The sequence below is a fragment of the Carettochelys insculpta genome, chromosome 23, assembly GCF_033958435.1.
Source record: "Carettochelys insculpta isolate YL-2023 chromosome 23, ASM3395843v1, whole genome shotgun sequence".
Taxonomy (NCBI): domain Eukaryota; kingdom Metazoa; phylum Chordata; order Testudines; family Carettochelyidae; genus Carettochelys; species Carettochelys insculpta.
Genome location: NC_134159.1, coordinates 7395830 through 7418974, shown reverse-complemented (window position 1 = coordinate 7418974; position 23145 = coordinate 7395830). Strand labels below are relative to the sequence as shown.

The 23145-nt window shown below is 44.4% G+C and overlaps 1 protein-coding gene across 7 annotated transcripts in view; it reads right to left on the bottom strand.

Moving 5' to 3' along the window:
- Positions 1-1781: 1781 nt before the first annotated feature.
- The window catches only part of KIF1B (kinesin family member 1B), a 158848-nt gene continuing 137484 nt past the window's right edge, over positions 1782-23145 (bottom strand). For all 7 annotated transcript variants that reach the window (XM_075018087.1, XM_075018092.1, XM_075018089.1 and 4 more), the window contains 11 exons: positions 21138-21252; positions 20204-20337; positions 14916-14977; positions 12758-12903; positions 12218-12457; positions 11410-11481; positions 10467-10588; positions 9568-9717; positions 8858-9050; positions 7253-7371; positions 1782-6458 (listed from right to left, as the gene is read on the bottom strand). In XM_075018087.1, the coding sequence (XP_074874188.1) occupies positions 6416-6458; positions 7253-7371; positions 8858-9050; positions 9568-9717; positions 10467-10588; positions 11410-11481; positions 12218-12457; positions 12758-12903; positions 14916-14977; positions 20204-20337; positions 21138-21252 (1396 nt within the window). In that variant the 3' untranslated portion in view covers positions 1782-6415. The remainder of the gene's footprint in view (positions 6459-7252; positions 7372-8857; positions 9051-9567; positions 9718-10466; positions 10589-11409; positions 11482-12217; positions 12458-12757; positions 12904-14915; positions 14978-20203; positions 20338-21137; positions 21253-23145) is intronic.

Sequence of the window (23145 nt, the reverse complement as noted above, 5' to 3'; positions counted from 1 at the left end):
CCACAGCATCAGTTGTGGGAAAGTAATATATGTAGATCAGTTGGACAACAGTCGACCCCAGTTGGGGCATGCTTACAGTTCACTCGTTTGTGAAAAGAAAAAAAAAATAAAGGCAGGTTGCAAGTCTGTGCTGGGGCAACACGTAGCCAGCAGTTGTTGGTCCACTTATCTGGGAAAGTGAACAATCCAACTGATCTACATACATTCCTTTCGCACTACTAATGCTCTGCAGATAGGGTATTGTCCTTAACTATGATGAAGGCATCCCAGGTTTGAATCACGCTATAGACAGCAGTTTACGTACATCTGAGTTCCAATAAGAACAAAACCACTCACGTGCTAACATGGTTTCATCAGAACCTTATTCTAATAACTATAGTTAATTAATGGTTTTCAATCCTGCTGGAAAAGTATAACTGGTGGGGTTCCGCAGGGGTCTGTTTTAGGACCGGTTCTGCTCAATATCTTCATTAACGATTTAGATATTGACATAGAAATCACACTTATTAAGTTTGCAGATGATACCAAGCTGGGAGGAGTTGCAACTTCTTTGGAGGATAGGGTCATAATTCAAAAGGATCTGGATAAACTGGAGAAATGGGCTGAGGTAAACAGGATGAAGTTTAATAAGGACAAATGCAAAGTGCGCCACTTAAGAAGAAACAATCAGTGTCACACATACAGAATGGGAAAGGACTGCCTAGGAATGAGTACAGCAGAAAGGGATCTGGGGGTTAGTGGACCACAAGCTAAATATGAGTCAACAGTGTGATGCTGTTGCAAAAAAAGCAAACATGATTCTAGGATGCATTAGCAGGTGTGTTGTGAACAAGACACGAGAAGTCATTCTCCCGCTCTACTCTGCGCTGGTTAGGCCTCAGCTGGAGTATTGTGTCCAGTTCTGGGCACCACAGTTCAGGAAGAATGTGGAGAAATTGGAGAGGGTCCAGACGAGCGCAACAAGAATGATCAAAGGTCTAGAGTACATGACCTATGAAGAAAGGCTGAAAGAATTGGGCTTGTTTAGTTTGGAAAAGAGAAGATTGAGGGGGGGACATGATAGCAGTTTTCAGGTATTTAAAAGGGTGTCATAAGGCAGAGGGAGGGAACTTGTTCTTCCTTGCCTCTGAGGATAGAACAAGAGGCAATGGACTGAAATTGCAGCAGGGGAGGTTCAGGCTGGACATTAGGAAAAAGTTCCTAACTGTCAGGGTGATCAAACACTGGAACGAATTGCCAAGGGAGGTGGTAGAATCTCCATCACTGGAGCTATTTAAGAAGAGGTTAGATAGATGGCTTTCAGGGATGGTCTAGAAAATGCTTGGTCCTGCCATGAGGGCAGAGGGCTGGACTCGATGGCCTCTCAAGGTCCCTTCCAGTCCTACTCTTCTATGATAGTCAACCCCAATTGGGGCGTGCTTACAGTTCACTCATTTGTGAACATAGCACGTGGCCAACAGTTGTTGGTCCAATTATCTGGGAAAGTGTGATCAATCCAACTGATCTACATATTTAATACAGCTGGGACTGTATAAAAACCCATGTCAAGTTTTCAGTGGCTTCTTTAAGGAGCTCCTGGTGTACATTTGACCACCACCAGGTCATGGCCAAAGGAAAGCCTGATAGACAAAAATCTGGAGAAGGGTCTCTGACCAACACCTGGAACGTCTGTACTCCCCTGAGTGAGTTTGTTCAGATCAGAGTTCAACAGCTCTTGGGGATCACACCAAGAAAATAATGTTGCAAATAGCAAGCAAAGAAAGCAACACACATGATGCCTGGTAATGCACTGGTTGTACCTTTATTGTTTCACCTGGTTCACTAACAGTTCAGTGGTGCAAGGTTACCATACACAGTTAGATATCTGCATTGCACACCTAAGGCTATACAGCAAATGGATCAGAATTAGTACAAATACAGGAACTATATTTACATTTTGTATACTCAAGCTCCAAACATCAGATATATTTACAAAATAAAACATGAGAATGAAAATCTAAAATTAATAATGTACAGTGTTGCTGATGCACTCCTTTGCTGGGGTGAGATCAGTTTGCCAAGAGATTTGTTCAAGAAGGCTACTTATGCAATAGTGTCTACCATGCGTGGAGGACTTTAATAGGCAGATGGAAACAATGGTTAAAATAGGTATTTAAGTGCAACAGCATTTCTAATGTCCAAAGTCAAGAATATTAACAGACGGTATATGGAGTGTGTGCTTTGAACAAGCAGAGGGAAATTAAGGCCCCATCCCAAGAAGTGCTGAGCATCCTTAATTCTTCAATTCCCATCTCTTGGATTCAACAGAAGCTAGGGGTAGCTCAGTACCTCAGGTTAGACCATTAATTTGGCAGCATTAAAACAGAGGAGCTATTACCCTTCAGACCCAAAAGTTTTGGGTTTACAGCTTCTCCCACTGATTGAAACAAATTTAAAATTAACAATTGACTCAAGGTTAAGTAATCTGTTTAGCATTAGACGATTTTTAGCCTCCAATACTTAGAACTCAAACAGCCTTCTGAACAAAAATCTCATTTCTGTTCTCGAACAGCTGATGTTTCTGTTTAACAAGGAAGCACAAAATTAATACATTCCTGCTACATACAGTACAGTTCAGACCACACACAGGATAATTCGCCACAATGGAGAGATGCAACACACACAAGTTAGAGTCCCATTTAAATACATCCTGCAAACCTTCCAAGAGCAGCAGCATTAGTATCCTTCCTTTAAGCAGCAGGTTAACAACTGCATCTTAACAACAGAGGAAAAAAGTTGAGAACAATGCAACTAACAAACTGATGCTGAGTAAGTACCAGAGTGATGCACAGTCAGTATTGACTGCTGAATACCAGTGGGTTCTATAATCAGGATAATGCTCTCTTCCCTATCTAATGTGCAATTAATTACAGATGTATAAATATACAATACATTACATAAATTAAATATCCCTGTAAATTAGATAACAAGCAGCAGAAAGGAAAATCTTTGCTTTGGAACACCTCACTGACCAGTAGTAAAGGATTTTCAACACGGGTATCACAAACCTTACCAATTGTTTGGGAATCTTCTTCCCTTCCCTTCTGCATCCTAGAATAAAGGATTTTGTTTAAAAAATCTTAAAGTGCATCTCTGAAATACAGTACCAATTCTTTTAAAAATAGAATGACTTGTGGAACAAACGCTAGTGTTATATTTTCACTGGCCTATTTTCACTAGTGTCATATTTTCACTGTGGGTCATTTCTTCTCTGATTAAATTAAAACTCCACACTAGAGGTATGGCTGCAATCTTAACATTCTCCAAGGGACATCCTTTAAGATCAGTGCCCATGCTCAAAAGGTTGGCTGGCCCATGGCATGGTGCCCAGTTTCCACAACAAGTCACAAGAGCTGGCTGACTCCAGGGCTGCATGCATACAGGTGAACAATCGTAACAGCTCATTTGGATTTTTAAACTTCAAGAGGGGCAACAGTTTTCCTCACCCCATGCATTTTTCTCCCCCTATTTTAAACTCCTTGGGCAACATCAGGAAGCTTCTACAAAAATATGAATATTTTTGAATTTTTTTTAATTTGAATTAATTTAAAAACAATTTTGCTCTTCCAAGGACCAAGGAATACTGCCATTTGAAAGCAGAGCTCAATTCCCAGTGAGAAACTGTAGGAGGCTCAATGTCTTTCTTACATCACACTGGACAGAGGTACTGCCCCTTCTGAACTCTCTACCAAACAGGAATCGGTTCTCTCAAATTATGGGGCCTTATAAAACGCAGAAACTTAAAAATAGTATTTTACGCTTCCAGTGACCTTTGATCCACATATATAGACCAGGCCACCAGAAACTGCCTCCAGGCCTCAAATATAGGAGGATGAAATTGATGCAACATTTGTAACATTTCCAGTTCTGTTTCCTAGGGAAGGTCCCTTACTGCTGTTTATAATATCTATATTTATAATGCAATTAAGCTAACCTTCCAGCTTCTGGCCTATCCAAAGCAAAGACTTTGCAAACTAGTTTTGTTCTAGTTAAAAAAAACAAAAAATTTTCTCAGTGCGTCACCATTTAATCACCATCAGCCATTATTCCCTTCTCAGACAGGTCCCACCTTTGTTACTAATGGCAGCAGCAGCAGCAGCAACTTAGTGCTTAAAATTAACCTCTATTTCACTGTTAGAACAGTCTTGAAATCTGCTTAGATCCAGGTCAGGGGACCATCTTCCTGCACTGGCAGGCTGGCTTTATGTGCACACACTGGAAGTGCATACTGTGTTTGTTACATAACAAAGACCGTTATCACTGTGTTAAGGTCACACAATTAAAGAACAAAATACAACAAAGAAAAAAAAATGAAAATGCTTTCTGTGTGATGCTCTAAGACGCTCCCCATCCCCCCCAACTGCAGGTACCTCTTCTGGAAGGAACCGAGGGACGCAGATGAAGGGGTGAGCTCTTCGCTTAGCTTGATTCCCATCATGTAAGGTGTAAAGATATGTCCGAGCAAGCATCAGTCTTCACCGCCCTGCTCTTTGTTACTAGGCTTTTAGAAGGTCCACTGTGCATTGCACTTTGTGGCGGAAGCAAAGCGGTACATGAAGCTGGTATAAAGTTGCTCTACTGAGAATCCCTCATGCGCCTGGCCACAAAAACTCCAGTGAGTGGCATGACCAGATGACAAGGAGTGATCTGAATGAAAACTATCTTCCTGAGGTGGACTGATTAGACTGAGGAACTTTTTTGCATGTGCCTAGGATAGTGAAATAACCCCCCTTGCCAGTCCCATATGGACTATAACCTTAATGAAACACCTGTACATCCCACACCCCTAGCACTCCCACAACCCAGAGGGAGCTGCTGAAATATAATGAAGGGGTTTTGATGGATGCTAAAAATTCCCCTGCAGCCATTAAGAAACCTAAGCTGGAAATTGACCTCCCAACGGAAATTCAGTGTGTCTTTGGTGGAAGGCCTGAAGCAGCAGGGGGTTTCAGGGAAGGAAGGGGTATGAGGTGTCAACATTTGTCTAAGATACCCTATATCAAATAAGCAATAGCTGCCGCTGCCCAGAGGAGCTTACAACAGGCACTTGTTACACACTGATGACCAGGACTAGGAGTCTGCTTGGTCTCTCTTCAGGAGTGACTGTCTTCCTAGCCACACAATTTACGTTGGAGACAGGTGAAGAAAAGGAGAAGGTGGTGGTGGTTGTGATACAAGCAGCAATGTGATTTTTTCCCCAAAGAGAAGCCAAAGCTTCCTTCCATCCTGGTGCTTGCAGTGCCTGCAAAGTGCTGCCATCACTAGGTATTAAAAGGAGAGAGTGGAGAGATGCTACTTCATCATCAAACTTGATATTGTTTGAATTGGAGGAAGGAGGGCAGAGTGCAACGTGCATAAGCAGGAGATGGCTGGCCCTCATTTGAAAGGTACTCCAAGAGCGTAGGCCAAATGCATCATCTCAAAGAAAAGGCTGAGCCCTTCAAATTTCAGGATATGCACCCAATGCTTCAGTAACAACCTCTGTTCGCAAGCAGGAAGGACATGGCCATGCTGCTTGCACTGAGTTACCACAACCGCCGCCACCTCAGCCCAAAAGGGGCTGAGAAATGCTAAATTTTTTGGGAACCTTATAAAAAGCAGTGCCAATCTAGACCCCTATTGGCAAGAGCTCACGGGGCCGTTTCTTCCAGCCTGCAGCTACATCACTCAGGTTCTGCACTCCTGTTCTCCTGCCCTCAAGCAGATGGCAACAGAACTTACTCTGACCTGCTGAACACTAACTCCTCTTCCATCTTCAAAATTAATTCAACTTCTTGGATAGCTGGGTTCTGAAATTCAAGTCCAGCCTTGATTGGCCGATATCTCTTATGTGTCACCTTTCATGGGGGATTAAATGAGAGTCAAGACTAAAGAAGCCTCAAGAGTAGCAGCAGCTTCTGGACCAGTAATACCGTATTTAGATGCTTTGACGGAACCTCTTCCTTTAACCTAATAATCTTGTCCTGAGGGCAGCATTGTTACTGAAAACTCACAAAATAAAGGAAAACTTAAAAGCATTTGGGAATGGTAACATTAAGGATGGTGGTACAGACAGACACCAAAGAGTCAGCTGGAGTGGGAAACCAATATCCTTGAGGAAAAAACAAAAAACCCTTCTTTGAAGTTGTGCAATAATCACTGGATCCTTTTTTTGTTTTTTCCTTTTGTTTTGGCCACATGCAACTAATAGGATTCTGAACACAGGTGAAAAGAAAAAAGGGTAGGATTAGAATACCTAGAAAAAGTGCTGAAGGAGGTGGGGAGTTAGTCACAGGATTACATACAAGAGAAAACATCAAGAATCACAAAGAGAAATGAGAGGTAACACTTTATCTATCAGAAGGTGAGTTAGAACGGATGAGAATGTTACGTAGACTCAGTACTTCAGCAGCCCCGTGCGTCTTCGGGCCAGTTTTGACCTGCACAAAACAAAGTAAAAGGGATTAGCTAGCTTAGCATTCCCTCCTGAGCCTCATTTTATCTCCCTCCCCATCAGTCTTTACCATCCTGTCTGCCCCATTCTGACATTTTTCACTTTTTACAGAAGTAAAAATATGTAAGAATGACAATGTGGAAGTAGTACTTGCTGCTCCAGTGTCTTTGTGAGGGAGAGGGCATCAGGTAAGAACTGCAGGTTTCCTCATTCTGTACAGGTAACACAGTTGGGTTTTTGGTGAACTTTTTAGTGAAATGAAGACTGAAGGGCTTTTTTATGTAATGTTATGTTACTGTGCCTTTAAGGGAGAGACAGTTAGCTCTGTAATCCAGCTGGCACTTTTGGTGCGGGTGAGAATGCAGCGGCTCTTGGAGAAAGCCAACAGGAGGAAGGATGAGGGAGGGTTCTCCTATGTCATTTTACAATCTGGCCAAGCAGAGAAGCAGCCTAGATCTGCCATCAAGTAGGAAGTGACAAGTCTAATACATCTGAAAGTACAGGAGACCAAGAATTTTCAGATCTATGTCACACAGCATCCTGCATATATCTAACTTGCATTTGACTGGTAAGAAGCTGGTGAGGAGACAGCATCGACTGCACCTTCTCGGCTTTAGGGTTTTTTTTTTTTTATCCCATACCAGTAGACTGAGCGCTCACCACAACTGACTCCCCCTACCCCCTCAGAGCAGATAAAGCAGCGGGACAGGCTGCCTGCCCACACCTTATTAACTGTATCTCTGCTCTGCAATGTCTGCTCCCTCAGATTCTGTCTCTTACCGTATTGTGCCAGCAAGAAGAGGGTTAAAGGCGTATAACCAGTCGTTCATATCTTTGTCATTGATGGCCTGGAGCAGGACCCCCCGGTGCTTTGTGCACACAGCAAAGGTATTGGGTGTCTGAAATATTTAAGCAAACAGTTCAAGTAACCAGGCCTATAGATGCAGAGATTAGTTTAGAGGTGGGCAATAATTTCTGATGGGTGACCCTCCAAGAATTTGGAAAGTGCTCAAGGGCCGCACTCTTCTATGATATTAATGGATGAGATGCAGAGTCTGGAATGGAGATTGGGTGGAGAAAGGAGTTGGGGTAAGGGATTAGGTGCAGGAGGGGATTAGGAGTCTGGGAGAGAGTTTGGGTGAAGGAGGCAGTTGTGACCTGGGGCAGCAGTCTGGAGTGCAGAAGTTTGTGTTGCAATCTAGAGTGGATGGGGTTGTAACATGGGGAAAGGGACTGAGGTGCAGGAGGAAGAACAGAGGGTCTGGGTCACATGGGGCATGGGTGCAGAAGGGGGAGCAGACGGTTAGGGGGATGGGGCTGTGCTTCCTAGGCAATTACCAATCAGCAGCCATGCAGGGCCCTGAGACAGGCTCTCTGCCTGCTGCAGCTCCAGACTCCAGAAGGCAGGCAGAGTCATTGTGTGCTGCCGCTGTCCCCAAGCAAAAATCACTCAGCTCCTATTAGCAGGAAACCAGTAACTGGCCAATGGGAGCAGAGATATTTTACAAGAGGGTGGGAGTAGTGCGGGAAGCCTCCCCCTCACTCCCAGCATCGGGAGCAGAGAGAGAGATACGTGGACCAGGAAGCTACTAAAAGCAACGATTGGCTGCTCTGTGCCTGAGGTGGTCTGTGGGCTGGATATGGCGGCTTGGCAGGCTGGATTCAGCCTGCAAGCTGTATCTTGCCCACCCCTAGACTAGTTACACATGGGGTTGCTACTGGAATGTACCATTCCCAGAAGCTGTTTCCTAGGAGACAGACAGCTAACAGAACTTATTTTCTTTACTTCAGGATGCATTAGCTGTGTCGAATATATTGCTGAGCACCAAAGCTGTAAACAAGAGCATATTTCACAGAGATATTCCTGGACCTGGATTCTTTGGTAATATCTTTGGAGCAGGAATTGTCTTTTGATTGAATATGTGTGTACAGCACCTAATGCAAAAGGGTTCAGGTACCTTATTTGGCATCCTAGGTGCTACGATAATTTAAATAAAGCTACTGCAGACTATCTGCCACCTAACGTGTATCTGAAAGACTAGAGGACTCAGGGGATTGGTAAAGGGACACAGCCTTAAATCTCTGTCTGAATCCCACCCAGACTGGTGGTGACTGATAGTGAACCAACAGTCTCAGGCCAGCTCCCTGCAGACTTGCATGCACATCACAAAAATTATCACTGCACTACCTGGAAATCTTGTTGGCAGCCTGAGCAGAAGTGTCAATGGCTGAACTACTACTGAGATGGACCTCGCTAAATCCTAGAGGTGGTTACCCAGATCAGAGATCAGTCAGATTGGCAGGGCAGCAAAGGGCAAGCTTGCATCAGAATGTTGATGTTGTTCTGTGACTAGACAGAGGACTGCAGTTTCCAGACAGACTTACCTTCACCATTGCCTGCTGATCCTCACTGTACTCCACCTGAGCTGTGGACAGATTTATGATCCCCCTCTCCACAGGGTCTTTGTCACTGTTGTAAATGAAGACGTAGGGACGGCGAACTATCACAAAGTGCTTGGCCCAGGAACTGGAGAGTGGTTCCTTGAAGTGGAGGTAACCCTTCTTTGAAACAACAGAGCTGAAGAAACAAAGAGGAAATATTTATCCAAGAAGCTATGAAGTCACTCAGCCTGTACTTAGATGACCCAGTAACAGAGTGAAATGGCAATAACGCTATTGGAACAGACCAGTGGGCCTGTAAATGCTGTCTCCCATCCTAGCCAATGTCAGTTTCTTCAGAGGAAAGCTTAAGCCCACCTTCCCCTTCCAGGAGGATACCTAGTTGTGTACACATGACCAGTGATGCACAGAGTTATGCTGTAGTAATATGGATAAAACAAGCCAGACTCTGTAACATAACTGGTTTTGTGGATGAAGTGTTTGAAGGATTTAGCACTAGGGAATACAGATCAACACAGGTCTCCTCTATCCTTTAACTAGCCTCTTAGCACCACTCACAGGTTACTGCTTTAGTGATGCTAGAAGAAACCTGGGTAAATGCTGTTATCTTTCTAAGATGAAACAGGACAAGCTGGAAACTCAAAGCTCCTGCTGCAGAAAGCACAGCAGAGTCTGACACAGTATAGATGGCTTACCCAGGTCTGATTTCCTCAATATCTGGAACAAGGTTCAGGAATTCATTCTTTCCAGCTCTGGCTAGGAAGGAGGCTTCAACTGTAGGAACCAGCTGGAATTGTTCCAACTCTGGGCAGGGGCTGGAGGCACGGGAATTTGCTTCTGGAGTCCTTTTAAAAAAATGGAGAAAAGTAATCACTACAAAGCAACTTATGACAGCAGCACTGAAAGCAGTCTTCTGTTCTGCCATGAGCCTTGTGCACCAGTTTCACAGTGATTATAGGCCATGCTACTGCCCTTGGGAGCCTTTTGCACAACTCCCAAACAGCATTTACTACAAGCTTGAGGTTCTCCACTCAGAAGTGATCTGCCCACCCACATCGTTTCTTCTTTACATCTCTCCAAGCAGTCTACAACACTGAGGGACTGCACCCAGATTATAGCTGGGTAGATTCCAGGAGTGCACTTCCTGGTCAGCACTGCTCTCAGAAAGGACTATAGAGTGAGGAAGTCAAACTGTCCTTCCGTGAAAAGTGATTTCCAGTTTTATCTGAAACATCCTTCATAACTATGAGAAACCAAGCAACAGAGGTCACTAGCCAAATTGACCTAAAACGATGGCCTTCTCTTGACACTCTCCAGAATCACACAGTGGGTTTTACAGAAAGATGCAGTGGTGCCCCTAACACATGTGTTCATCTGACTGCCTGCCCCTTCATGGTCAGAAAAAAAAGTCTGAAAGGTGAAAGGGAAGAGAATACATGCAGAGGAGAAACAGGAGACAGAATGAGGAATCACAGAAATGGGAGAAGCAGAGAGAAAAATGAATAAGACATCAGAAAGAACAAGACCAAGAAAAGCAGCAGAGCAGAAGAATTTGTTTAGAACCTGGTTTGTCCTCCCCACCACATCTACTCACTTCTGATCCACTGAATTACACCTTGAATCTGCAAGAGAGGGACAGGTGGATGAAGGTGTGAGGGTGGCACTGCTGAAACTGGACACTGATGGGTCCCGCCCAATTGGAGAGATATCAGACAGCTACAAGAACACATACAAAACAGTACAGAATGAGATTTATGTAGTTGGTGTATGCCACCTTTATAAAATTACACTGTATTCAGAGCATCTAGAATTAGGAGCTCTGAGTGCTCACTGATTTCTACCAATACTAATTAGTCTATTAGATAAACAGCCATATTTTGCACGCAACCCCTCCTTAGAATAATCACCTCATCTGAAAAGCAGATATGATAATACTTCAGTGTGCATTGTCTGACAACTCTGTGCTAGGCATCTGATGATGGGCATACAGAATTTGTCAATGAAACACTGAGTGTTGAGTTTTGTGACATCAGATTCATTTCTTTACTGCCATGTATGTCTGAAGTCAGTTAGTTCTCAAATGAGTTGTTAAGTTTATCCTTAGATGCTGGGAAACCAAGGAACATGGATGATGCACACTCCATGCCATGAGGTAAACTACATTAGGGACTGGAGCATTAGTAATAATCCCAAAAGAAACTTTACCCACAGCATTTAAATTGCTTTCCATAAGCTTTGGAACTTGGGATGCCACTGAACAATGCCTGATTAGACTGAAGTTAAACAAAACAGTTGAGTCTGACACCAGTTGTATCATATTCAGTGCAACTCTATCCTTTGTGTTTTCACCATGATGGCACGAAAATCTTTACAACAAACAGGCAGTTTATAAATACACGGTTCCCTCAACTGGGAGAACGTTCAGTGTTCTAAGACTCCAGAAGATTAAAATACAGGCAGAAAGGGTACTGTAGGAAAAACAGATGGGCCTATTGCATGTTTGGTAGCTATCAAGGCAGCTAAAGCAAGCTCCTTACCTTACAATCACTGATGCTGTTATACACCTGGTTATAGTCTCGGTTGAAAGTGTGGGTAAGCAGCTGCAGGCACTGAGGGAAAAACAGGTGTTTCAATTAAACTGGGTTACCAACAGAGCACATGAAACAATCAAGACCCACTCAAGAGTTAGCAAGCTACAGACTACCAAAACTCATTGTGATGACACCAACAAGAAGAACTGATGTCAGTCAACATTTGCTGTGGTTCTAGCACCCAAAATATCCATACTCAGGAGCACTAAAGCAGGGGTTGGGTATGGCACTATCAGTGCAACCACAGTCATCTCTTATTGATGGGAGGCAGCTACTGGTGAATTTGTGAGAAAACAAAACTTTGGTTATGCAGCTTATTTAAACAAGGCTCTGTACAGAAAAGAGAACATTTTGCTGTGTAGTATGAGGGAACGAGTATGGAAAAGCAAAAGAAAAGGACATGGAGACAACACAAGACTAGTTTCTAGTTCCAATAATATACTTGTAAGCCAGGTATCCCCTGAACTGCAGAAGATCCAGCAGAAGGACTTCATACATCTAATGATTAAAACCAAAAAGTTATCAGCTAAAAACCAAGAGCATGTCAGCTCTTTCTCCCTCTTCCTCCATCTTATTTGCCCAGCTGGACCTGTGTGTCATTCATATCACATCTCTTCTATATTACTCAGGTAGTATTGGTTAGGTTTTTGTGGTTCCTTCAGGATTAAGCCCTAGATATTTTAATGTTCTTGTTCCAAACATCTTTACAGCATCTTCAGTGTCAGAACCAGAAGCTTCTCTACACAGCCCATACCTTGGTGGCAAGCTCTTTCTCCCTATCCACCAGGCTCTCAATGTCTGCAGAGTCATAGCCACTGCTTTCACTGGGTGTGACAGCACTCTCAAAAGTGGTAGTGGAAATTTGGGAGGAGATGCTGGTGGAGGTGCTGAGGGTCCCACTGCTCAGACTGGGGGACAGAGAGTCACTCAAGGATTTGGGGATGCTGTCGCCAAGTTTTTCATGGAGTAGCAGGAAGTGACGAGTCTTTTCCACCTAAGAATCAACAGAATTAAACATCAATTCACTCTCTAGAGCATGGGAGTCCCTCTCTCACTCAACAGGACATCTACCATAGAGTCATGAGGCCCAGGAACAAAAATAGCTGGCAACACTGCTAAAGAGTTAATCATTTTTTCACTGACTGCATTGAGCGCTGAAGGTTGTTTTCACTGGGACAAAGAGCCTCTCTGCACCCAATATGGTGGGCACGCTACCCTAAGGCCTAGCATTGCTGAAAATGCTAAAAAACAAATTCTGCCTTCCTCTTTCCCGTTTTCTTCTCCAGTCGTGTACCTCATGCAGCTGCTCCAGCTTCTCCAGTTCCCATTGGTGCTCTAGAATGAGGCTGTCCCCACGGGGCCTCCAGCCTGCCAGATTCTCTTCCCCACGGACATATGCCACAGAGGTATCTAGGACTTTCCTCCTCCTCCTCTGCATTCCTGAGGAGTCAAGTAGAGTAGCACAGGTTAAAGCAGCAGATTGGGAAAAGATACAATACTGATTTTATGGTATAGAAAAAATAATCAAGATGTGATCAGTGGCAATGCCTCCATCAGTCACACCACACTCCAAATAGGGGTGTGTGTGAGAGAGTGAGATTTTAGTTTTGCCCTTACCCAGGAATATCTTTCCTTTATCTTCATGCTTTCCTGAATCCTGTCCTGTTCAATTCAACAGAAACATTTACGTGCCCTTTTCCCCCAATGCCTGATATTATGGGAATGTTGTGGGGCAAGTGCCCACTACTACAAAGAAAGAGTTAAGACAGGCTGGAGGGAGCATGGCAGCTCCCCCAGGCAATAAGTGAAAGCTCCTGGGGGAAGCCAATCAGAGGGCAACTTGCTGGAACATATAAGGAGATGCTCCAGCAGAGCTGAATCAGTTAGGCCCTAGCCAGGGAAGGGGCAGAACCAGCTCTCATTTAGAATAGCACCTCGATAGAGCTGTGAGGGGCAGGCTAAGATGGGGTAGGGAGAGGCTCTGGCCTGATGCCTGTCAGATTGCTGGCCGTGCAATAGAGGCCCAGAAGGTGCAAGGGGTCCACAAGGGAAGTGGCCCAGGGAGCAAGGAAGTGAGGGGGATCAAAATAGAGGGCAGGATGCGGCATCTGTCAGAGGGTCCCTGGGGTGGAACTTAGTAGTGGGCAGGCCTGAGTTCCTCCCCTTTCTCCTTGTACTGTACCTAGCCATGCCAGAGTGGCCCTAATAGACTGTAATCTGCTCCAGTGTGAAGGGCTAGACCAAAGCTGCAGTGGGCCACAGTGAACCAGGGCTGCTGAGTCCCCTGGAAGGAGGCAAATGACTAGTAGAGTAGGCACTGCCAGAGGGCCATGTCCTGAAAGGGACACCACGAGCTGGATAGCGAGGTGGGTCCAGAGCAAATCATGTGAAGGGATCCGCACTGAAGAATGCACCAGCCAGAAGGAGGTGCCCAGCTAAGGAGAGGAGGCAAATTCCTGGATCAACCAGCAGGAGGTGCCATAGTGGTAAGCAGACCCCATTACCAGGAGCTACAACCATTCACAGGCATTTAGCCTGAATCACACATTTGCAAGCTCTGAAATCCAATGCAAAGGATGGTGGGGAAGGGAAATAAAAGAAAATTCCCCCTCGCACCACAATACTGATCCCCTAACTGCCAACCACACTAACTTGAAGGAGCTAATTATAGTGCCCTTCTTTCCTGGATCTTGACACACAGCCTTTTGTTAGTTGGAGCTATCCTCATTCAACTATACCACCTGTGCGGTCTACAGATTTGGCCCCAATTCACAGGGGGCTCAACAATGTTGGACCGTTGTTAAAGCATACCCATTCCCACGGTAAACATTCTCTCACAGCTTTCCTCTCCTCTCTTTTGGTGAGAATTATCCTGTGAATTTATGTCAATATTTTTTTTAAAAAAATCGAGTGTGTCACAGGAATCAACTGAATAGTTCTCTAAGTGTCCAAACAACAGACTGTGTCTGGAGGGATGTGAATGCTCCTAGCATATCAGGACATGGATAAACACAGTTAAGCCTCTGACATCCTCCGGAGATAAGCAGCTCCACAGCGACCTGAATTGTGAACACTAAATATTTAGATCTATAAACCGAAATCACTGTAGGACAAGACTCAGTGCCTTACCACCTACATTGCCCAGTTTCTTTGGACCATTCTATGAGAGAACATGTAAGGGAGTTTAAAATGTTTGAATTTAGCGATGGACAATGCTCTGAATACGCATCAAAGCCAGAAGTAGGAGGCAGTTCAGGGTTTCCACGAAACAGCACTGCTTACTCCCATACTATGAAAGCAATTCTGCACCATGAGTGGTTTCTCTTTAATGTGGCAATTTATTTCCTCTTGTTCACACAAATCTGTTATTTGCAGTCTCCACACCTGCCATAAACCGACTCTTACAATCTCTCACACACCTACATTTGAGTGCACATGTTGTTTCTGCTCACCTGGGCTTCCTGTGTCTGCCATTTTGCATAAACTCAGCTCATAGATTCCAGTTACTCGATTGCTGTTTTAGAAAACATCCAGAGAGAAGACTAGTTATATCTCAAGTAACTCAAAATAAAATACATGGCCTCTGAAAATGTTCCTCTTCAAGATTCAGAGGACCCTCTGCCCCCCAAATAGAAATAAAAATTGTATTTGAAAAAGTAGTGACACTTGTACACTGTAAGCCTGACAGCATCTCCACTCTGTCTTTTGTCCTTCCCCATTTCTAGTCCATTATCCTTATGAAGATAAAGATCAAAAAAATTACAGTTTAGGACCAATATCCTCCATACCCCAGCTGGAAAAAATACTTCTTCATTACAGGCTTTAATGACAGAGGCTAGTCTGGAGGACAGGAAATCTGACAGTCAATTTGGTTTGTACTAAGGGAAACCTAATAAAGTAGAAGTATTTAATACACTCCAATAGAGCTGGGAACTGCCGCTAAGCAGGGTTTTAATGAAGCCTTATAAAGTACCAAGCTGCATTCTTCCTTTCAGTCTGTATATGAAAAAGGAGAAGTTACTTGCCTGTACAGTAACTTGAGTTCTAGGTGTTTTATCTCCACCGTACAACACAGATGTGCCCATGCACTCTTGTCTGGAGACTGTAAAGCGGGCTCCACGGGTCCACACGTTGGCAGAGAGCAGCTTCTAATGCTCCCATGTCAGGGCATATAGAGGGGTGCAGACACACCATCACTCAGTACATGTTTTTGACTGCAAATCCAGAGATGCCACAACAGAGGGGAAGGACAACAGGAGCTGGGGCACCCAGAGGGGCAAAACATCTGGAAGAAGTCAAGTTACTGGACAGGTAACCTTTTTACTTTGAATGCATACTCTTGTGGGTGGCTCCACTGTAGGTAACTTTAAGTTGGAAGCAGATGCTGAGAAGGCAGGTCTAAGACGGTTCAGAGGAGAGTCACCAATCATCACATCAACTCTGGAATCAGGTAGGATAGCATAATGCTTGGCTAACATAAGGATGAACGACCAAGTTGCAGAAGTCTGTAGAACTGCAATGCATACATTTTTCAAAAGAGCTATCAACGAGAAGTGAGCCCTAGTGAAGTGTGCTGTCAGTCTAAGAGGTGAAGGTACCTTCGCAGTTTCACAGCATTAGTCTGCAACCAGAGACCCACTTTTACAGTCTCCACATAGAAATGCACTGTTCCTTCATCTGCTCTTTAAAAGATATAAATGGTGGTAAGAGGCCTTCACATTCTTAGTCTTGTCAAGGAAGAAGCCAAGAGTACCCCAAATGTCTAGTGTGTGTTAGCTGGTTTCCTCCTTGGAGACATGACACTCTGGACAGAAGGAGAGGTTACTCATCCTGTGCAGTAACTGGAATTCTTTGAGATGGTTGTCCCCGTGGGTGCTCCACCTAGGTGTGTCAGCTCTGCTGCACACAAGGGTCAAAGATCTTTGTGTAGCAGTGTCCCTCAGCCACCCGACCACATGCACAGAGCTCAGGCATGAGAGCTTATCACAGCTATTACGCATGCACAGGCATGCTGTCACCTCTGTTCTACCTTGAGGTAGAAATCCAACGCAGAGGGTGGGTGCTGGAGCACCCATGGGGATGACCATCTTGAAGAACTCCAGTTACTGCACAGAGTGAGTAACCTCTGCTTCTTTGAGGGTCCCTGTGGGGGATCCACCGAAGTGGCTACAGAGCAGTGATGTTGTTAGGAGGTGGGTCCTTCAGATGACATGTATTGGCTGATAACAGTTCAGATTGGCCAAATGTATTCTGAGAATCAGAGTATGATTGTATGGCATAATGTTGTGTAAATGTGAGAGCCGAGGTGCACATGGCTGCTCTGCAGAGGTCCTCAGTGGTTGTGCCTCACAGGTAGGCCATAGAAGTGGCTGTTGCACATGCGGAATGCAGCCAGATGCCTACTGGGGGTTCCTTATGTGCATTACTATAGGCAAGTTCTATGTAGCTGGAGATCTATTTAGAGATCCTCTTTTTACAGATGGGCATGTAGAAACGAATAGTGGTGTCATTTTCCAAAAGGACTGAGTCCTCTGTTAAGTAAAGGGCCAATGTCAAGGTTGCACATGAGTCTATTCCTATCGGCCATGTGTGGTTTAGAAAAGAAGATGGGTAAGTACACCAGTTTGTTGCAACGAAACGAGGTAAATACTTTATGGAGGAATTTGGGGTGGGTTCACCTTGTCTGTATAAAAGGTTAAGTATAGTGGTTCAAACATGAGTGTAGTGATCTCTCCTACTCTCCATGACGAGGTTTTTGCTACAAGGAAGGCCACTTTCATGATCCAGTAAAAAAACAAGTGGCCAAGGGCTCTAATGGTTTCCCTGTTAGGGCTCTGAGAACTAGGCTGAAGTCCCATTCTGGTGTGGGTTCCTTGATTGGTGGATAAGTGTTACAAAGACCCTTCAGGAACTGTTTAACTGAAGGATGGGTGAACACTTAGTAGTCTTGCACCAACCGATGGAAAGCCGATATAGTGACTAACTAGGTGGACTCTAATAGTACTTATTGCTATATTTGTCCATTGGACATGAAATAGGGAGGTAAGTATATGTAGAACGCCTGTTTGCATAGTTGCATGATTGGGAGCGACATCAGGCTGTGAAATGCTGCCATTTTTTAAAGTAAGTCTCTGTTGCAGGTCTCCTGCTATTTTTGATATCTGAGCAAACCTTGCACAGACAGAGCTCTAATTCTGTTAGCCAACTAAGAATCACACATGGAGGTGAAGGCGGTCGATGGCTGGGCAACAGATGGACCCATTCTACTGGGTTAGGAGCAGTCGTACAGGAGGAAGATGATGTGGGAAATGCCTGGACAGTTATAACACTTCAGAGAACCAGGTCTGTCTGAGCTATCTGGGTGCTAGGAGTATAACCTGAGCTCCATCCTGCTTTACTTTGGTCACAACTCTCCGGATGAGAGGGATCAGTGGGAATGCATATGCTAAAGATGCATTCCATGTACTCTTGAATGCATGCCCCAGAGAGTTGCAGGCTAATCCATGTCTGAAGCAAAATTGGGGGCAGAGTGTATTGACAGCTGTGGCAAACAGGTCTACAGTCAGGGACCCCCATTTGTGAAAGACGTGGCGGATAGTGGACCTGTTGATTTCCCACTGATGGTCTGGAGAGAAATTATGACTGAGGCTGTCCACAAGGATGTTACTCTTGCCTGCTATATAGGGTGCCACAATGTGTACTTCTCAGGGGATACACCACTCCCAAAGTTGCACTGCTTCCTGGCAGAGTTGTTCTGAACATACTCTGCCCTGTTTGTTTATACAGTGCATTGTTGTTGTGTTGTCCTTCAGTATGTGGACTGTGTTGTTGGAGATCTGTGTGGAAAAACGCATGCATGCATAGCAGACTGCCCTCATTTCTAGTAGACTGATGTGTTCAAGTTGCTCGTACGGTGCCCACGTGTCCTGTATTACTTGGTCTTTCAAATGAGCGGCCCAGGGCAGTAGGGAGGCGTCCATTGTTATCATGATAGTTGGAGGGGTCCTCTGGAATGGCACCCCTACTTATACATTGTGGAGGTGCATCCACCAGGCGAGGGAGCTCCTGATCTTGTCTGGGACACTCAACATTTTGTTAAGCAGATATATGCAGGGCCTGAACACCATTCTGAACCAGGCCCACATAGGTCTCATCTGGAGGTGTGCATGTGGCACGATGGATATTGCCGTACATAGGCCAAAGGGAAGTACTCTGTACCGATAGCGTTGATTTGCTATGACAAATCAGAGATGTCTCCTGTGCGATGGATGGATAGCTATGCAGATGTATACATCCTGGAGGTCGAGACTGGACAGCCAATCCCTTTTTTGCAAAGTGGGAATGATTGTGGCTAGGGTCATCATCTTCAGTCTTCGACAAACTACGTGCTGGTTCAGGTTCTTGAAGTCTAGTATGGGTCACTAACCCCCTGTTTTCTTCTGGTTAAGGAAATATCGTGAGTAGAATCCCTTTCCTCTGTGCTTGATCGGTAACTGTTCTATGGCCCGTATCCATAGAAGGTGGTGTGCTTCTTGCAGTAGCACAGTCTCACAGCAGTGGGATTTTTGTGTTGACCTTCCTCTTCTTTGTTTCCCTGGTAGAATAAAGAGACTTCTTTTTCCAGGAAGTCTGGGCCACTAGACCTGCTGCTGAGGTTCCAGCAGGCAATGAAGCAGCCTAAGATGTTGGAGCTGATGTACAGGAGGGATGCTGCACTTCATAAGCTAGGGAACACTTCGTTAAGAGGAGTATCAACATAGCCTCACTTACCTTTTTACACCTGCCTTTAAACCCTGAGAAGACCTTGCATTTTAACAAGATGTGGGTGTCTCCTAAGCACTGGAGACTGGTAAAGTGTCCAAGAGCCTTTGGCACAATCCAGTGTGGCAAAGCACTAGAGTTTTGAAAAGGGAATGGATGGTGGTGGGACACCCACCTGAAAGCACAATGGTGCAGATACTAAATTAATTTTAATTTAGATCAACAACAAATAAAGCAGACAACTAAATAAGAAATTGCACTACACATGGAAAAAGTGGGAAGCTGTAAAATACTGACACTAAATGCTCCATCTCAATCCAGAGGCAGCTGAGAAGGAATTGAGTGGCAAAAGTTTATGCTTGCCAACATGCCTTCACTGGAGAGCATGAGTAGCTGCTTTGTGTGCAGACGAGGGCCCATGGACACCTAGAGCTGCTAGGTGTCTGCGTTTCTGCATGAAAGTCCAGTTAAAAAGGGCACCTGACAGTATCCAATCACCAATGTTGTTTCGACTCTAAAAGCGTGTTTGCTGGCAGTAACTGGCCTTCAACCACAGGGAGGGGCAGGATGAACAGCAGTTGCTGCTAGAACCTGGAGGCACTCAGCAACAGCTCGACTGGAGAGAAGCACCATCACATTCCATCAGTCCTGCTCTAACTACCTCAGCTTGCCCCAGTTTCTCACCCCTGGGGCTGGGCTTTCTCACCATTCACCCCATTCATGACTCCACCCATATTGTCTTGCTGGGTAGCCAGGAGGAGGATGGTAGAGAAAGCAGTGGTGGGCAGGGTCTTGTGGGAAGAGCAGGAGGTGGGGGAAGGCCATAGGGCTCAATGTCCTATCTTCATGAATTAGATAGCTGGCCACTCTATGGACTTTACAATCTCCGGTTTAAAGCACACACACACCTATATAAACAAACTAGAAGAACTATACTCTGCTGTTAGAAAAAAACCCTGAAATTGCCTATTAAACTTACGAGTCTGGGGATTTTGAGTAGCCACTGCCAAAGAGATTGCGCAGTGAGCGTGGCGGTGAGATCTTGGCATCTCGTGAGTAGAAGACCATACAGACATCCTTGGTAATCACAGCGGGCTGGATGCAATGGTCAAGCTAGAACAAAGAAACAAATGGAGGTCAAACTTGAAGCAAACCACATCTGCAGGCCGACATCTGTACATACCAGAGCATTCCATCTGTCTTTGCAGTGACATTGTTCACTCTTATAAGTAAGGCCCTACAGTAAACCCTTGATATGGACCCTGTTTTACCAGACATCAGTAATAATGGACATCTGCTGTCCCCTCTGCAAAGAAAATAGGATCACCACAGCCACCGAGTCTCCCCAAACTTTCCCCACCCTACCCACCCCTGTGGCTGGGATCAGAGCCTGAGGATCTCCTCGCGCTCTTCCCTGAGCGCAGGCAGCTCAGAGCTGAACAGCTGCTGCTTTCAGAGTAAACCCTCAGATATAACAGACTTTCTGATTTAATGGACACCCCTCCCCACCATTAGTCTGTTATATCAGGGGTTTACTGTATTTGAATGGTAGGAATGATTGTGAAATAATTGCAGCCCAGATCCAGACAAGATAGTGAAAATTACAGAAAAGTAATCAGGGTTTTTATTATTTGCAGTAATTTGAAAAACCCATCCCCATTGTCAGCCAGCCGACAAAATTGTAGTAGAAAGCTTAATACTGTGGAATTCACAATTTCTGCAGTATCTCATATTAAATAGATACTTATTCATTAGGCTTTTTTTTAAGCACATTGTTAGCTATATCCAGCTGCTTTCTCTGACAGTGATCACATTGTATTAAGCTCAACTTTATCTAGGATCTATTATCTACCATACTGACTGCTTCCCTTCCTCAAATTCCAAACACAAGCAATAGGATACAGAATGCTCACCTCCAGATATGCAGACAAGGTCATATAGATCTTTTCTCCATAGGGTGTCACTCGATTGAGTAGGAGGGAGTTATGTAAGGAACTATCCCAAACAGCCTCAAAACGATAAAAAGTCCTGAAGAAAATATAACAAAAGCTTAATAGTAAAAGCACCTCTATCTCCAGTACAAATGACAGTAAAGTGCTTACTCTTTGACTTCATCTAACGATGCTATTTATTAAGCAGGGCTAGTTAGACAGTGAACACCTGTAGTAAAGTCCTATCTTCACCAACATTTTAACAGAGCTCCAGGGCTTCCTTAACCCCCAGCTTCACAGAGTGTCCCAAGCTAGCCATCTATATTTAAGTTAACTTGAAGCTGAATGTGCTCTGGCCTGTTACAAGATGAAGATTCCTCTTAAAGCCGAGAGGAAGGGGTTGAATTGAGAGACTGTAGAAGAAAAGAGGGAAAGAAAAGTACCATAAAACCAACGGGGAAGTTGGGTAGACAGGACAGAGTTTAAAAATTGATTCAATGCTTTCCTAATGTCTAGGATATGACTCCAAGACACATGAAAGGATTCTTTCTGTAACCACTGTCCTTAGTCTGAGATATGCTTTGGGGCTGGTGTACAGATATATGCTATAGTGCCAATCTGGCTCTCAAAACAGAGGAGAGAAGCCAGCAGGACTAAGCAATACATTAATGTCTTCAGGTGACCAGAATAACCCAAAAGCAAGTGTAAGTCTTTAATTAAAGCAACAAAAACTTCTTCTCTTGTAACCCTATAAGGAAACACAAGCTATTTATTCCCCAAACTATTCTTATGCCAACTTCAACCTATCCCTCGGGTAAAGCTTAACAGACAAATTGCAGGCTGAAATGAGGAAAGCCTTTTCAACTGGATGTGCAGAGAGAAGGGCAGCTGTGGCCTCAGTGGTCTTTCTAAAATCACCTGTTGCACAAAGGCATCTTCTTGTAATCAAACTTCGATCATCCCCTCCACACTTTCTCCTATTCTTCCCTCCCATCCCTCCCCACCCAAAAAAATCAGTAGCCAAGAACTGATACAGGTTTGATAGCCCCTTCCATTACCAAACTATGACTACAAGCTGCAAGGAAAAGGTATGCACGTGTTAGGAACATAGTATAATTTCATTCTGTAAGCCAGTTCCACCTGCAAAGAATGCCTGGCCTAGTGCCCAGAGCTACTCAAAAACTAAAAAAAAACTACAGAAACAAAAATCTAGAAAGAAAAATAAAAGGAAAAAAAAACAACAAAAAGGCAGGATGCGAAACAGCTTTAGAGCAGAAAGAGACTAGACAAGAGGAAGAGTCTTAAAACTATCTGCCCATAAATCCCCCATCTTTCTAGCTGGATTACATACGTCCATATTCATAAAGGTCATACATTCAGCCAATGCAATTCATTGATGCTAAACACCCCTTCTACCTTTAAAGAAATATTACTGCCTGGCCTGCAAAAACAGTGCCACAGAAAAGCCCCTTGCTAAAGTAACAGGGCCGGTATACTAGAGAAGTGGAGGTCAGAAGGGCACTACAACATAAGGGCGCCTCACTCTCAGCCAGGATAAAAGATCAGGGACAGAAAGCAGCTTACTTTCTAATCTTTTACAGAGCTGCGTTAATTGAACCCCCGGTGTTTTAATCCTCTGTTCCACCCCTATTTTGAAGCAGACTTTTACCCCTTTAGCTACAGAAGCAAAACTGCAACTCTTCAAACTACGTGCCTGGCAGAGAAAGTTCAGACGGGGTCTCCCTTACCCACATTCTGCTGCTCTTGTCCTTTACTTCCCAAGTGAAAATGCAGCCTGGTGGTTACTGCAACAAGCTTGATGGAAAGCTTCTTCGTGATGGACCCTCAAATGCTCATTTACTCTGAGGTTCATGTAAGGTCTGAAGAGCTGGTGCCAAATGGGCAATCCACATAAATGCAGTCTGACAATGTGCACTAATCAGTGCTATGGTCAAGTCCATGCCTTGCCCCAGAAGAGAAGTGCAACACC